This window comes from Nicotiana tabacum, chromosome 17 (genome assembly GCF_000715075.1).
Source record: "Nicotiana tabacum cultivar K326 chromosome 17, ASM71507v2, whole genome shotgun sequence".
NCBI classification, from domain to species: domain Eukaryota; kingdom Viridiplantae; phylum Streptophyta; class Magnoliopsida; order Solanales; family Solanaceae; genus Nicotiana; species Nicotiana tabacum.
The window spans coordinates 137,476,588-137,491,944 of NC_134096.1; the positions used below are offsets into that span (position 1 = coordinate 137,476,588).

At 37.5% G+C, this 15,357-nt stretch overlaps 1 protein-coding gene across 2 annotated transcripts; it reads left to right on the plus strand.

Moving 5' to 3' along the window:
- The first annotated feature begins 240 nt into the window (after nt 1-240).
- LOC107809219 (uncharacterized) lies at nt 241-13,182 on the plus strand. Of its 2 annotated transcripts, XM_075235181.1 has the most exons (15): nt 241-718; nt 820-901; nt 1,330-1,440; nt 3,261-3,358; nt 3,464-3,547; nt 3,950-4,086; nt 6,979-7,051; nt 7,137-7,182; nt 8,354-8,463; nt 8,687-8,794; nt 8,894-8,953; nt 9,228-9,289; nt 10,114-10,429; nt 11,842-11,896; nt 12,118-13,072. In XM_075235181.1, exons 1-14 carry the CDS (start codon nt 647-649, stop codon nt 11,878-11,880), a joined length of 1,398 nt encoding a protein of 465 aa, XP_075091282.1. In that variant the 5' UTR covers nt 241-646; the 3' UTR covers nt 11,881-11,896; nt 12,118-13,072. The 2 variants fall into 2 exon arrangements, with proteins under 2 accessions (XP_075091282.1, XP_075091281.1); XM_075235180.1 differs by lacking the exon at nt 11,842-11,896 and having other exon boundaries at nt 12,118-13,182.
- Nucleotides 13,183-15,357: the final 2,175 nt, after the last annotated feature.

Consider the following 15,357-nt stretch of genomic DNA (forward strand, 5'->3'; position numbering starts at 1 on the left):
TTTGAGGAATTATTTGGAAAAAAGAGCTTTCAAATTACTTATTAAAAAAATGTTATTTTGAAGAAGCTATATGTAAACACTTCTTACAAAACTTAAACAGGCACTTTTTTCTTAATTTTTTTTGTAAGATTTCAAAGAACTTTTATTGACAAATGCCACCTAGTGTTTGATATATTTCAAAACTTTATTTACTTTGAATATCTTAGATTTACATTAAAGAAAAGAATCCAAAAAGAAGATGACCAAAAAACAAAAAACCTAAAATAAAAAAAATATTTTTTTATTCTCCAAATTTCATTTCAAAATCTTCAAATCGAGACTTTCAATTTAGTGAACCTGAAAACTCTTTATCATTTCATCATATCCTGGATATTCATTCATTCATAAGTTAACTCACAATCGCAGAAACCATGTGCTCAACTCCTCATCGGAAGAAAATTTTGGTAACGTTTTGTTAAAAAATTTGAAGCCCAAAATACAAGTACCAAATTCGTAAAGACCGGTGACTCGGCCGTGACCTAAATCAAACCCGCAAACGTTGGTTTTGTTGTAAGGCACAAGACATCTGACTGACGACTATTAAAAGAGCGCGGTTTCTTGATCCTGCTCTTAAATAGCAACCATGCTCCTAAAATTATAAAAATTCATGGCCGCGCTAGCCCAACAAACCAAAGGCAATTCCTTGCTGTCGCGCTTCAAGGCCTTTCTTGTCTTTCAGGTGCTTAGCTTATTAACTTGTTCTTCTGCAGTCTATATTATTTCGTTCAGGCAAATTGTCGAACAGTTTATAACATTCTTGTATAACTTACTGTGTTCCAGAAATATAAGCACACGTTTTCTAAAGACAGACGTCGGAGACAGCACCCTGCTGATATGGGTTCTGGCTCTGTGGTTGAGACAGGTAAATGTCGCTTCTTACGTTTTGACAATGAAAGGAAAAAATGTTATATCTTGTTTCCCATTTGTCATTGTATAGGATGACTCTGGTTACTTGTTTGGCATGGATGGAGCATGTTATTTCTGATTACCTGCTGAGTAGGTTATTGACTGTTCTGGGAAAAATGAATCATTAATTGCATGAGTTGTTATTCAAATCATTCTTAAGTTGATGTGTCCCACCAAGAATTTGATATAAATTCCTTACAAATTAGTATTAGCATTGTTAGCAAGCATGTGCTTGTTAAGTCTAATGTTCTAATGATCAACACATATAAGAGACGGTGCTTTTGTTTTATTGCGCTAGGAGAGATGACTGTTTGAAAGTAAGAAGAAAGTTATTTTATGTAATTAGGAGTAACACTATGATTTGTGATGATGATGATGATACAGGTGAAATTGACTTCTCAAAATGGAGGAAGCTTGACTCAAGGAACTTTGGGATAAGTAGCTCAAGGATACCAGCATCTCCATGGATTGTGCTGAAGGTTCTCCAAAGTGAAGGTGATACCAAATTGTTTCATATGATGCTTAGTTCTTTATCTGGATTTCTCAGTTACATTCACAGAATTGCAGGACTTCAAAATTATCAATTCACTTAAGAAAGGAAAAGAAAAAGGCAATGGCAGTTCACTTATGAAACATAAAAATTGTGTGAATGGATAATAGCTGCCTTTATTGTGGTATTTGGAGTTAAATATATTCTCGAAGCTAATAAAAATAGAGTCAATAACAAATTTAGTTACCTTCTCGCCCGAAACAATGTGAATTTTAGATGCATAAATACGATTTTCCTTCTTTTTCCACTCTCCCTATAAAAGCAATTACGACACTGAGCGGTGTGTATGATCAAGAATTGAAACCGCTTATCCTCTTATATCTGAATATTGCTTGGTGGATTAGTCGATGTTGGGGCAAAGTGGGCCGGACAACTCTCATAAAAAAAATCTGAATATTGCGGAAGTATCTTAATGTATTTCCATAAAATCCATGACTCCTTAGTTGGTGTTCTGGAATTTCATCCAGAATATTTTAAACCTCTCCAAAACTTGTAAGTAAAGGTAAAAGCTACTACGTCTGGGGTTGTAGTTTATGCCAGACCCTTTAAACAAAACATAGGGTACATGACGGGTAAAAGATAGAAAATTTAAACTCTCACAGCTTCCCAAAGCCAGCCAAGCTCTTCACGAAGGCATTGATTTACGATTAATTTCAGAGTTGGAATCCAGGAAGGCAGGAATGAAGTCATTTGATATGATTCCTTCGAGTCTTTGACTTGACAGTGGAAGTACATCTTCTAGTAATAATACAATCCGGTAAGAGAACTAATGTGCAAATACTAGCTAGTATTTTTTTGATAAGTCAAATACTAGCTAGTCTACTATTCTTCACTTTTTAAGTAAAGTGAGGTAAATTAATTAAAAATAAAGTAACAAGAGGTACTAGCCTATTATTCATCTTTGAACATTAGCACTAACTAAAGGATTCATTTTCATCGATACCACACCCGTCCATTTTGATAACACTAGTTATTTTACTGTGTAAAAGCTTTTTTGTGACCACTCAGAGTCGCACTCATACTACCTGGTATTGCTTGTGTTTTGGTTGCTCTACTTCCTTGTTGTTGTTAATGCTTTCGTGATTTTTACACTACTGTATTTCTTCTATATACTGTTGTGATTTGCATGCGTGCTTGGAGCCGAGGGTCTATCGGAAACAACCTCTCTACCTGCATAAGGTAGGGGTAAGGTTGCATACATACTACCCTCCCCAGATCCCTATTTAGGAATTACACTGGTTTTTTTTGTTTTTTTTTTTGTTGTTGTTGTTGTTGTTGTTGTGGTGTCGCACTCATGATATGAAGCCTGGCGTCTTTTATTAAAACAGTAAGAATTCGATCATCCACAAAAATATAAATATTTAGTTGGGAGGTGGGGTGGATATCTGGGATCAAGTCCCAAAAGATCTGTTGTCCCTCTTGGGAAGAATCATAAATTTCAAACCTATTCCAAATTCTTGAACTCTAGAATTACAACGGGATATTGGGTTAAAGATAGCCACTATATAAGCTCCCAATAAATTGTAGTTCGCAGGGATAAAGAGCCACAAAATAAGATACTAGCTTGATTTCACTTACCCAAAACAAAGATACTAGATTGATTTCATTTTCCTTGGTTGTCAATGGCTTCAGGAAAAAAATTGACCTTTGTCTTGGTGCTACCTAGTTTGCATGTACACACACACACACACATATGATACAGATACTTCAGTTTTTCATCTCACTCTGTGAAGGTTAGCATTTGACAAAAAGTTGTAATATACAGGTTTTGAAGCATACTTGGTTGGTGGATGTGTCAGAGATCTAATTCTCAATAGAATACCAAAAGATTTTGATGTAATCACAACTGCAAGGCTTTCACAGGTCCTAGATACATTCAAAACATTATCCTAATTATGAGCCAGTCATGTTTGCTTTCAACTACTCGTCAGCGTAATTTGATATTTATTCCTTGGTTCTATTTGTCAGATAAGAAGGCATTTTCATCGTGCTGAAATTGTTGGACGACGGTTTCCAATATGTAGAGTACATGTCAAAGGTTCTATTGTGGAGGTTGGTGCAGCTTTATGCTATAGAGCTGTTGCATATTTTATACTTCTATTTTTTTGCATGGGCATGGTCTGTTTCACAGTTGTACACATATCTTTTTCTTTACAAGTAGGTATAGGTTGTAAAATGAAAATCACTAAAGTGCTTCGGGAAGTGAGAGGTGGTTGAGTCTTGCAATTCAAATTGATAAGTTTACTGTTTTCATCAAAATATATTGTGCACTGGTTAATAAAAGGAGAACACTTATTGAAGAACTTCCATTGGTGTCTGACCTCCTTTTAAACTTATATTGGATAGATAATAGATCTGTAATCCTTTTCTCCTAGATGGCTAGATATGTTGGCTATCATCTTTCACACGCTATACAACTTTAATTAGTGAATAATTTGGGTTTCCGTCTCTCAGGTGTCAAGTTTTGATACCGTGGCAAAACAAACCGGAAAAAGAGAGGAACTTTCCATCCCTAAAATGCCAAAGGGATTTCATCAAAAAGACTTCATTCTCTGGAAGAATTCCATACACCGGGACTTCACTGTTAACAGGTATCTCTTTGTTTTATTTCCTTTAAATTATTCCCTAGGGAAAGGATTGCTCCGGAAGACTTCATAGGTTGTTTGGTTCTGCTGGTGGACCCAAGTTTGTTTTGGTTTCAAAAAGCCTGGTCTTCTTCCTAGTTCTGCCAACCCAAAGTAAATATATATGGAGACAGCCAAAGCAAAGCTGAAAAAATGAAACTCATAACACCTAATTGTTGTTTTAATTAAACATTTACATTTTATTTGATTAGTTGGTGCTGATCTACACTCAGAAAATAATGGAAAAGATATAATTGCAGAACTATTAGTGGGTGAAGGTCTTGACAGAAAATGGAGCAATGCAGTGTGGTATAGAGGTGGCAATCACTTAGAGGTAGGTTCCATGTGGTGCAATGCCACACTTGATTTCTCCCTGTTGTGGTCCTCAGTGATTATCTAAACCCAATATGGCGCCTATATGTGTTGTAGAATCATAACCTTCATCTTTAGCAACAGAAACAAGTTGTTAAAGTGAAAAGGTAGTGCAACAATGCCCTTGTGTTTTCAACCTTGTGGGATGCTTGGGAGGCGGTACTACAATGTCCTCGTGTTTGATTCCCCGTGTCAAGTCCTTGATGACATCATAATTCAATTGAAGATCTATTTATGGATGAATCATCAAATTTTGTCAACATCCTTTTGGATGGGAAAATTGGCTGAGATAGAAAAGCATTGCCATGTGTAGAGCTGCCATTAAGAAGTTGGAAGTTTCTATTGGTCACTTTCTTGGAACTTGGAAAGTAGAAGTTTGAGAAATCGTTGGCCTAATAAGTGGTTTAAATATAGGTGCAGCTACGCAAACTGTTCACAAAGGTTTGTATCTATACTAGATTACTGGTTCAGTTGATTCTGTCAGTTTAATCTTATCATTTGGATCAGTGCATAGAATAAAAGATGAAAGGCTGAACATAGTAGGCGGCGTTGTTCTGAAAGCAAGTCTGTTGTTGATTTGGTTTTGATATTTGGAAATCAATGTCTTTTTGAGTTTTGTTTTGGGAAACAGTTGCAATGTAAAAAAAGCTAAAAAATTAAAATCGCCAAAAATCTTTATTTTCTATAAAATGTATTTTTGAACAGCCAAAAGAAATGGGTTTTAAAAACAAAAACCGGTGCGAGGAAGAAAGAGGGCTCCATTCTTTTCTGAAAGCAATGGAGTTAGTTGCTGGAGGATTGTTTTAGTTCTAATAACTGGTCCAACTCTCGCAATTCTCTATTCTGATTGATCTATTAAGGATCAGCATTATTGGGGAATCTATTTGCATGTTAACCATGATCTCTTGGAGTTTTCATTATTTTCCTACTCATAATAACCACTTGCTTTCCATTATTCAGCTTGGGATGGAAATCACAACATTTGTATTGGCAAGAAGAATCACATGAAAGCATGGAAAACAATTATTTTGTTTTTTACATCAACAACAACAACAAACCCAGTGTAATCCCACAAGTGGGGTTTGGGGAAGGTAGTGTGTACGCAAGCCTTACCCCTACCTTGTGAAGGTAGAGAGGCTGTTTCCGATAGACTCTCGGCTTAAGAAACACTAAACAGGAAGCAACCAACAATAACAACACAAGAAAAAAACAAAGACACTATGTGTAATAACAAAGATCTAAAAATAAGAAATACAAGAATACTACTAACAATACTGGTAAGAATGACTATTTTGTTTTCTACATCAAATTGGGAAAAAGTTGCTCAAAAAGTTGTTGAGTTAAAACTTGTCCCACATGAGTTTTGTAAGGCCTTTTGAAGGCGTTGATAAAGGTATTGGACCACTAATTGGCTTAAGGTTTTTGGTTGAATGCTCAATTGTTTCACGTGGTATTAGAGTCAAGTCAACCTTTGGTAAGCTCATTCTGACACTTGTAAATTTGCATCAAAGTTCACGTCTGGCCACAAATTCAAGTTATACATGCGGGAGGTTGTTGAGTTGTATAATTGTCCTGTGTGGGGACTTCCAAGAGGTTTATAAAGGTTTTGAACTTTTGTTAGTAATTCTTCTTGTATATGTTTATATTGACTAACAACAGGCAAAACAATTTTCCTTTCCATCATTACCTTAAGGTTTTGGTTGGATGTTCAACTTAGGGGCAGCCCGGTGCACAAAGCATCCCGCGTTCGTGCAGGGTTAGGGGAAGGGCGGTACCCCAAGGGGTGTGATGTAGGCAGCCTACCCTGATGGAAGTATCAGTGGTTGATTCCACGGTTGGATGCTTAACTTCTTTGACAAAAACAATTCTTACCTGGACAACTCTATGGTTGTAGTGTGGTCCCTCTAAGTGCCTTCTCTTAAATCTTTATGGACCTCCTCATTTATTGTTACCTCTTAACTGTCAGTGATATATCAATTTGTAATGTTGAATAAGAGCATTCTACCAATTTGGATAGCTTAGTCAGACAATCTGTTTGGTCTTAATATGCCTCCACTTGTTAGACTTCATCATTTTTTTATGACTCCACTTAATAGAAGAAAGGATTCTCATATTACTTACCTCTATATTAGTAGATAAAGTAGTGACATGACATCAATTTTAAAGACGAGTATTCTGGGAGGAACTAGTTTTGCCTCAGGCTTATTATTTAATTTGTATTTACAAAGTTATCAATGGACCATGTACTTAACATATTAGATGACTTTGGAAGAATTACAGTCTCTACATGCTTTCTGCAGTTCAAAAGTCTAAAGTTTTTTGTTTGTTTGTACATACTTTCTTGATTCTTTTGGTGGTTGATTGGATCTATTAATTTGTTGGTGCTACTTTACTCTTTTTTCTTTTGTGTGTTTGTAAAATTGTGGAAGCAATTTATTGTGGTGGTAGTGAACTCTTTTTTTGTGTTTGTAAAATTTTTGGAAACAGTTTATTTTTCGATCCATCCATGAATAGAATCTATGATTATGCCGATGCAATGGTGGACTTGAAGTCCTTACAGGTGAAATTGTCTACTTCAAATATGTAAAGGTCCAATTTTTTTTTGTTTTGGGAATTTATGAAGTCTTTTTGTCATATTTATGCAGTTAAGGACTTTAGTACCAGCAAACTTGTCATTTGAACAGGATTGTGGTAGGTGCAACTATTCTAGAGATTTGCCTTGACTTGAGAATTAGAACTATATTTCAAGCATTCTACTTTGATGTTGATCCTTCTGTATTTTGTTTATGCCACCGGCCTCAACTAGTCTGAAATTGGGTTATAGTTGTTGAGGTATAGTTCTTCAAGATGACAAAGAGGTGACATATAAGCCGAATAATATTGGATTTATAAAAAAAGTTATTTGTGGAATCTTTTTACTCGGTTTAAAATCTAATACATGTTTTGATTGTGCATGGTATGTCCAGTTTTTAATACAATAAAAGAAATGCCCCACCAAAAATAGATAATTCCCTTAATAACTCAACAGTTATCATTCATTGTGTTACAGATCTTTTATATTATAGTTCCTGCATAACTTGTTTGTGGATGGAAGGATCATTCAGTATTAGATGTTTAGCACGGGATTGTACTTTAAGTACTATTATATAGACTATAAGTTAAACGCCAAGTAGCTTGTTGCCATGGGTTCTGATTGAATTTAAGGTGATTGTGCGGTGATGCAGTTGGGCTTTCTTGGGGCTGTTGTTAGGGTTCTAGAACAAGGGGAGGGGTCATTCTTATTGGGATTGGGTCTGAAGTGGGGGGTTAACGTGTTGTCGAAGGAGAATGAGAGTAGGGTGTTTAGGTGCCTCAGGAGGAATGAGAAACAAGGATATTTGGAAAGGGGCTTGTTGTTTCACAGAGAGAAGATCGGCTTTGGTGCTTGTGAGGGGAAGAGGCCAATACTGTGCTGGTGAGAAGGGGGAGAGTGGTGCTTGAAGATGCGGGTGATAATGTTCCCCAGGTGGATTGCTAGTGTGCATGTGTGTTGGGGGAGGTGGAACATCGCATTCCGCCCAAACTTGGAGGTAGCATGAAGAGTTGAAGTTTTTGAGGGAATATTTTTATGGAAAACGTGATATTCTTCAATCCATCACTTAAAAAAATAATTTTCTTTATGTACTTAAGTGAACATTCTTTATATCAGACCAATCCAAGAAGTGTTTTCAGTGGTTTACTAGTTAGAGTAAGTGTTTCCAAAAGTTGGAGGAGGTTGGAGGATTGTTGAATTGAAAAATATAAAAAGGGTACATGAGTTTAACCCTAATGCCTTTCTTTTTAAATTTTGATGCAAATGATTCTGGATTTTCTTTTTCCTCAGCGAGGATGCTGCGCGGCTTGAGACTGGCTGCTCGCCTTAAGTTGTCTTTTTCAAAGGATATTGAAATTGCTATGCACAAACTCTCATCATCCATAATGAAATTGGACAAGGTATGAACAATGAATTCTACGAAAACAAGAATTAATTTATTTCATGACTTCTATTTGTTCTTTTACTCCTCCCATTGTTAGCTTTCTCTATGCTATCATCCCTTCTTCTCATTTCTTGATATCCCTGATGCTAAAAAAGGTTCCTAACCACAAAGGAATCTCTCTACAAAACTGCTTCATGGTTAATAGTTTTTTGTGCATGGCCTTAATTTTTCTTGTGCAGTCTAGACTAATGATGGAAGTCAACTATATGCTGTCTTATGGAGCTGCAGAGCCTTCTCTTTCTTTACTTCAGAGATACAACATCCTTGACATGCTACTACCATTTCATGTATGTCATATTGTTCCATCTCATTTTGGTTTGATGTGAATTCTATGGCTTTTTGGTTCAGGATAGTAGCTTATACTTGAGTAAATGTGTCATTTACAGGCAGCACACCTTACTCAACAGTCTAACAAAAAGTTGGGTGAAAGTTCTGCTATGCTGATGGTATGATCTTCATATCTTGTGTTGTTTTTTACTCTACAAAATTGTATAGTTCCTTCTATGTGCTTCCTCACTTATTGATGCCAACTCTTCCAGTGCTGTTTACATATTTTCTCTAGACTGCTTGCTCACATGCATCCTCCTGAGATTTTTTTCCCATGTGAGTGCACGCACGCACTTGTGACTGGGCATATTCGTCTTTTCACCTTATGCATGTTTTGTTGAGTTTTCAGTAGTGTTTCACACATTGGATTTATTGGTCTTGAACATTTTGCAGAAACTATTTTCCAGTTTGGATCAATTAGTCACCTGTGGTCGACCTTCTCATGATAGTTTATGGTAAGTTGAGTAGCTTCTAGACACCATCGATGGTAGATAGTTTGTGAGAGTTCATATATTCATTGAAAGTATATGATTTGACCTTGTTAACTGATATCTTTTGGCTTTTTTCTTTTGGTTTACAACAACAACAACAAACCCAGCTTAATCCCATACGCGAGATCTGGGGAGGGTAGTGTGTACGCAACCTTACTGTACAAAGAAATCATTGGTTGCTTGGGATAAAGTCTGCATGCCCAAAACTGAGGTGGCCTTAACATCACTAACTTAAAGCTTTGGAACTAAGCAGCAATAGCAAAGACTTGCTGGGAATTAGCACACAAGCAGGACAAGCTATGGATTCAATGGATACACACATATTACATCAAAGGGCAGCAAATCACTATTACCCCTCCAATGATTATTGCAATAAGTTGCAACTATAGTTCATATACTGCAGCAGCTCTTTTATACGAGCTGAATGTTTTCCATTTTATTTGACATCACTTTTAGAAATATGGTTACTGGATTCTTGGTAGCTCTGAAGGATTTTTACCTTCGTCATTAATGTTATCGCAGTTCTGCATGTCACTTTCTTCCAAAAGAGATGGTCGTTATCTTCGGCTGTTATTCTTGTAGTGTTCACTATCAGCATAGCAGCTCATAAATCATAATCTGGCTTTCTGCAATCAAACTGGTGGATTTCTATTGTTTCTCAGATCATTGTGTTATCACCTTTTGGAAGTCTATTAGATGACTCAGGCTTGAGCTAGTTTCGAGAAATTGGCTTGTAGTGGCTAGGATTCTTGACAATATTTTCCTTTTTGATTGATGTATGTGAGCAGGGTTGCACTTTTGGCATTTCATCTGGCATTAATCACTAAACCTCAACAGGCATTTGTCGTCCTGACTTTTGCATCTGTGTTGTACCATGGAAATTGGAAGGAAGGTGTTAAATTTGCTAAAAGACATTCTGATGCGGCAGCTATTTATACACCTGAAATTTCAGATTCTCAAGGCTCCTTTACATCAGATGATGAGCTTGCGGAAAGAGTAACAGAGCTAGCAGTGCTAGTGCAAAATTCTCTAGATATTTTGAATGATAAGGATAGCCTCCGGGAAGCAATGTCCAAGTTCATAGGTTCCCCATGCTCTGGTTTGGTAACTACTCCTACTTTGGTTTCTAGATCTAGTTTGAGGCAACTTTGTTAAACCAAGCTGGCCTGGCTGTTTTGTTAAATATAATTTTATTGAGCACCCCATATATTTTTTCTGTACCCTGGTCGCGCTTTGGAGTAATGCGGGACTAATGTGAAAAAAGTAGTATGTCCATTTGATGTAGCTTTTTCACTTGAGAGTCAAATTGACCATTTTTCTTCTGAAAGAGGGCACTGATTTGGTCATCTTCTGACTAATACTGGAAAATTAATTTAATCAAAGTCTAATTTCGCAAATTGACAATTTGTGTTGAAAAAGAATAAGTGAGCTTTTAAAACATAAAACTAACCTATTTTCCTCTAAAAAGTAGACCATGTCACATAAAACGGGACAGGGAGAATTAGCTAGTTATAGGAATCTCGGAGTTTGTGAAGAACATTCTCTGTTAGTTTCTACTTATTAGCAGATATGATGGACAGATGGCTTGAAACTCGATTGAGTTCTAATTTCTTGGTGAATTTTTTTTGCTAATCCATATTGCACTCGGTCATAATTTAAAGGTAGGATCCCAGATTGCGGATTCTGGAGGTGGCTGGTTGGACGATTTCCCCAGCGATAAAGTTGAAACAGTTTACCTTATTTTCCATACAATCACTTAATTTGTTTATGCCTTTAGGGCTAGACGTTTATAACCTTTTTGAAGCTGGTTTGTTGCACGGAAACAGTGTATTTAAAGGCGCGCTTAAAGCGTGCTTAAGCCCTGAAGCGAGGCTCAAAACGTGTTGAGCACTTCGCCTCGCTTAATAGGCTCTTCAGTCTCGTCCGTTAAGGCATACTTTTCCTCGCCAAGGAGCTTAATCCTGAAGAGGCGATACTTAATAAATGATATTTCACTTTGTTGTAATTCTTTTTCAATTTCTTTGTTCATATATTTGTTATTCACACTTATAATTATTAGTCTTGGACTACACATACATTTTGTATTTTTTCTCCATTTGCGCCTTTCTTCGTTGAAGCCCATGCTTTATTTGCGCTTAAAGCCCCAATGGACCTTAGAGCTTTTTTGCACTTTTCGCTTTTCATAACACCACTCTGAAAAGCAGTGCTAAAAATGATATAAATCCTGCTGCTTGCATAGGTTCTGAAGTAGTATTAATTTGGAGGGGATGAGTGATCAGACCATCTCTTGGTTTAGCAAAACTAGTATTTTACATTCACGGGGAGCTGATTCCCCCGGTTTTCAATAATTTTTGACTCTGGAGTAAAGGAATTGAATTTCCTGCGATTAAGCGGGCCTGATATTTCAAGGCCGCATGGAAGAGTGCCAGTTACAAGATGGTGGCTTTCATTTAACTTTTCCAGAAAGTTTGGACTAGTTGCACTTGGAATAAAATTGATGCTCTTTCTCTCCACAGATAAAAGGCTTCAATATATTCATCTGGAAATCACTTTAGCTCTTATATTAAAGAGGTGAGGATTGGATTTAGCGGAAGCTCCTGCCTCTGCCAACAATATCTATTTTGTCATGATTTTTCTTCTTGCTCTGAGGAAAGTAGGAGAAGAACAAGCAGTATCTGAAAATTGTCAATTTCTTGGAGAACTGTTTTATGGGTTACTAAGCCTGTGATAGTGATTACTGTAATATTATTGTAGAGATTGTTTGACTATTTAATGAGATATTTTTTATTCAGGTCTTTGTATCGAAGAAAATGGGGAAGAGCGTTGAAGTAATTTTTGACATTCTTGTGGAAGATGTTACATCTCTTAAAACCAGGAGGAATAGTTTTGAAATAGATTATACTCTGCTTGGGAAAGGACAAATGCGTGAGACAAGGTTTGTTATCGGCCAAGTCATCCTTGATACTATAGCTCCTGGGGTCATTCCAGGCGGTGAAGTGATTAAAAACGATAAACATACGCTTGTTAAAGTTGATGCTCAATCGAGTGTAGATGATACAGGGGAGAATATTGGTGGGAATGTGGAGTTAAAGAAGCGGAAGTTCCGGTGTGAAGATGATAATCAGCCCACTGCAAATTATGAAATTAACCACAATAGAGCTGAGAAGCGAAAGTTGATTCAAAAGGGGAGCTTTGCTTTAGAGGAGGTAGCAACTAAGAAGCAAAAGTCGGTTATTGCCCAGCAATCCAAGGACAAGGCTGTTGAGAAGCAGGATTTGATTGAATATAACGAATCTCTTAATCAGAAGCTAGATAATGGGGATGCTACAAATAAGAAGAAAGCTAAGGGTGAGCATGTTGAGTTGTCTCAGGATGAAATAAAAATGGTTCTTGAAGGGGTGAAGTATCAAGTGCCGCGTCACGAGAAAGAGCAAAAGGGAGGCAATAAATATCAGCAGACTGCTGTAAACCATTTAAAGCTTTTATTCGACGTTGACTACGGTGTGACTAGCAAGCAGCACAATTCCAAAGAGAAGAGTGATTCCTCACAACAGAATGAGGAAAGGAACGAGTCGTTAGATAGCAGAAAACAGAATTTGTTGGGGCGTAATTTGGCTTCGGATAAGAATAGTAAACCAAAAGCAGGTAAAAGAACACTTTCAAGTCTTTTCAGGTGAGTTTTAACTTTGTATCTTGTAAATTATATCTTCTTCAAAAAGGAGGAAAAGCAATACTAAGAGCTGTGTCTTACCTTGTTCCTATTTTACCATAGGGTACCTAGATTTCATGTACATGGCAATAGATCGTGCTTATGGGTCGTGATTGCCAATTTTTGACAATGACATAAAGTTTATCAACTGGCTGGCTTCAATTTTTCAAGTTCATTTTCATGTTTGAAGTACTTCTCTGGGTATTCTTGTCATTCATTTTTTTGGCAAGTCTGTCTCCTGTGATTGATTATGCCCAAATGCGTGGCTTGGGGATGGGCTGCCATTTTCACGGGTCCTTGAATTTATTCTGTTTTTCTTTCACGTCATTATTTAAATTTATTGAATCATCTGATGCAGCAATTGAGTGATGCTTTTCAAACTCGACTTGTTATCTTCATCGCATGGTTCCTTATACCAATCAAAATAGGGCCTTTTTATGGTGCCAAAGAAGAAAAGGGAAGAAGATATGAGTTGTATGCTTGTCTTTCATATGGTGTTTCATGAGACATGGAGTACATACTCTCTGTCCAAAATAATTTTTTAAGAGTCAAATAATTTTTTAAAAGTAGATGTTAAAACTTGTTTTCCTTTACCATTGTTTACCCCAAAATTGAGTAACAAATTAAATTTGTACGTGGTTTAATTCAATACGAATAATTAAGAACAACAAGTAAATAAGTTAAAGACAAAATAAATGACCAAACCAATCGCAATGTAGTGACCAAGCTTGATCCTAGATTGAACAGTAAAATTCGTTCTCGATTGGACTCTCGGTACAAGCTCGGTCGCGAGTGAAGAAAAAAACAAATGAATAACGCCTTTGAACAATAACTAGAAGACCAAAGCAAACTTTTATTGCTTTGATTTGCGTGTTACAATGTGTCAGAATGAAGAAAATTTCCCCTTTTATATAGTAGGGGAATTTCAGTCCTAGTAAAAGTTTAAATAAGGTAAAAATCTTATTTTTCCGGTAAATGTTGATCTACAGTTGATACTGAACGGTATTCGGCCGTAATATCCAGTTGAGGGCGAATATTACGGCCCCATACTCGTACGCATAACCGTTCATTGCGTCCCCTGAGGTCCAGAAGCTATACTTGGTCCGGGTCCATCATTTCACCGTGTCCGATCTTAGATACATCGTTCATCCCTCTCGCGTTTCAATACGAGGAGGGGCCTCGATCATAATCACGTCGAGCTGTCCTTCCCCCTTTGTTCCCTCATCGGGGAATCGAGGAAAACTTTGCCCCCGATTTTACCCGTACACAGATAGTCCCCTCGTTTTCTGGAGAGTAGATTTATCGAAGCAATGAGAAGCAATAAATTAACCCCTGTTCCTTCTTCCGTACGCTACAACCGTGTTAACGGGTCAGCGAAACATCCCATCAGTCGCGTTGCTCTAACTTCGGACACGTGTCAACCGCCGGCTGACCGTCCTCGAATGCGAAACATCACGCATTGATTACCCTTTCTCTATAAAAGCCCCGACCCCTTTTTCACTTTTTTACTTTCCGATTCCAGAGCTCCTTGATTTATCTTCGAATTCTTCACTTAACTCTAACCCCTCCAAATCTTCATACATTGTTTCCTAGATCTTCATATCTTCATCTTCAAATCTTCTTACTCTTTCTTTAAATCTTCAAGTCATATCTTCAAATCTTCATCCCTATCTTCAAACCTTCATCCTTACCTTCAAACCTTCATATTTTCCAAAATATGATGGCAAAAACTTCCAAATATGTGCCTCAACAGACCGTCCCTTCAACTTCCAACCCGTCCACGGATGCCGAGGTGGCCGTTCCTGAGGTGGCCCCAGAGCCTCCTTTGAAAAGCTTCATCCCCGAGGGTTGCTCCATTGAGAACGACTTCAAAGCCGAGAAGGCCTCGAGTCAACATGATCGAGGCGAGGGAGTATGGAGGTACATATGCTCCGTTACCGAGGACACACTCCCTACAGTTCGGGTGGACTGCAGCTGGGAGGGAAAGGAATTGGTCGTCCCCGGGCCCAACGAGGACATTACCACTCACGTGGAGGGGTATCTAAGTATTTACACTTACCGAAGCACCTCAGTTTACCGATCACCTACTTCGTCTCTACAGTCCCCGAATTTTCCGGGGGGATTGATCAAGCTCGTTCGTCGTGCACGCAAAGCTCCATTCTCGAGCATCGATGAAGATCAAGATCGAGGTTAGCATGTGAGGTTCGTTCGGGTGAAAACCAAAGATCTCATTCCCCCCGAATTCTTACCGTTCCCTGAAAAGTGGAACTCATGCCGTAAGTTTTCTCTTCTTCCTGAGTACTTGCTACTTCCTTCGTTCTTT

Bases quoted from the DNA above. Each gene is read 5' to 3' on its own strand.
- LOC107809219 (XM_075235180.1), top strand. From the start codon at position 647: ATGGCCGCGCTAGCCCAACAAACCAAAGGCAATTCCTTGCTGTCGCGC. The intron at 8,464-8,686 runs GTATGAACAATG...TTTCTTGTGCAG, and splicing joins CCATAATGAAATTGGACAAG to TCTAGACTAATGATGGAAGT. The intron at 8,954-9,227 runs GTATGATCTTCA...AACATTTTGCAG, and splicing joins AAAGTTCTGCTATGCTGATG to AAACTATTTTCCAGTTTGGA.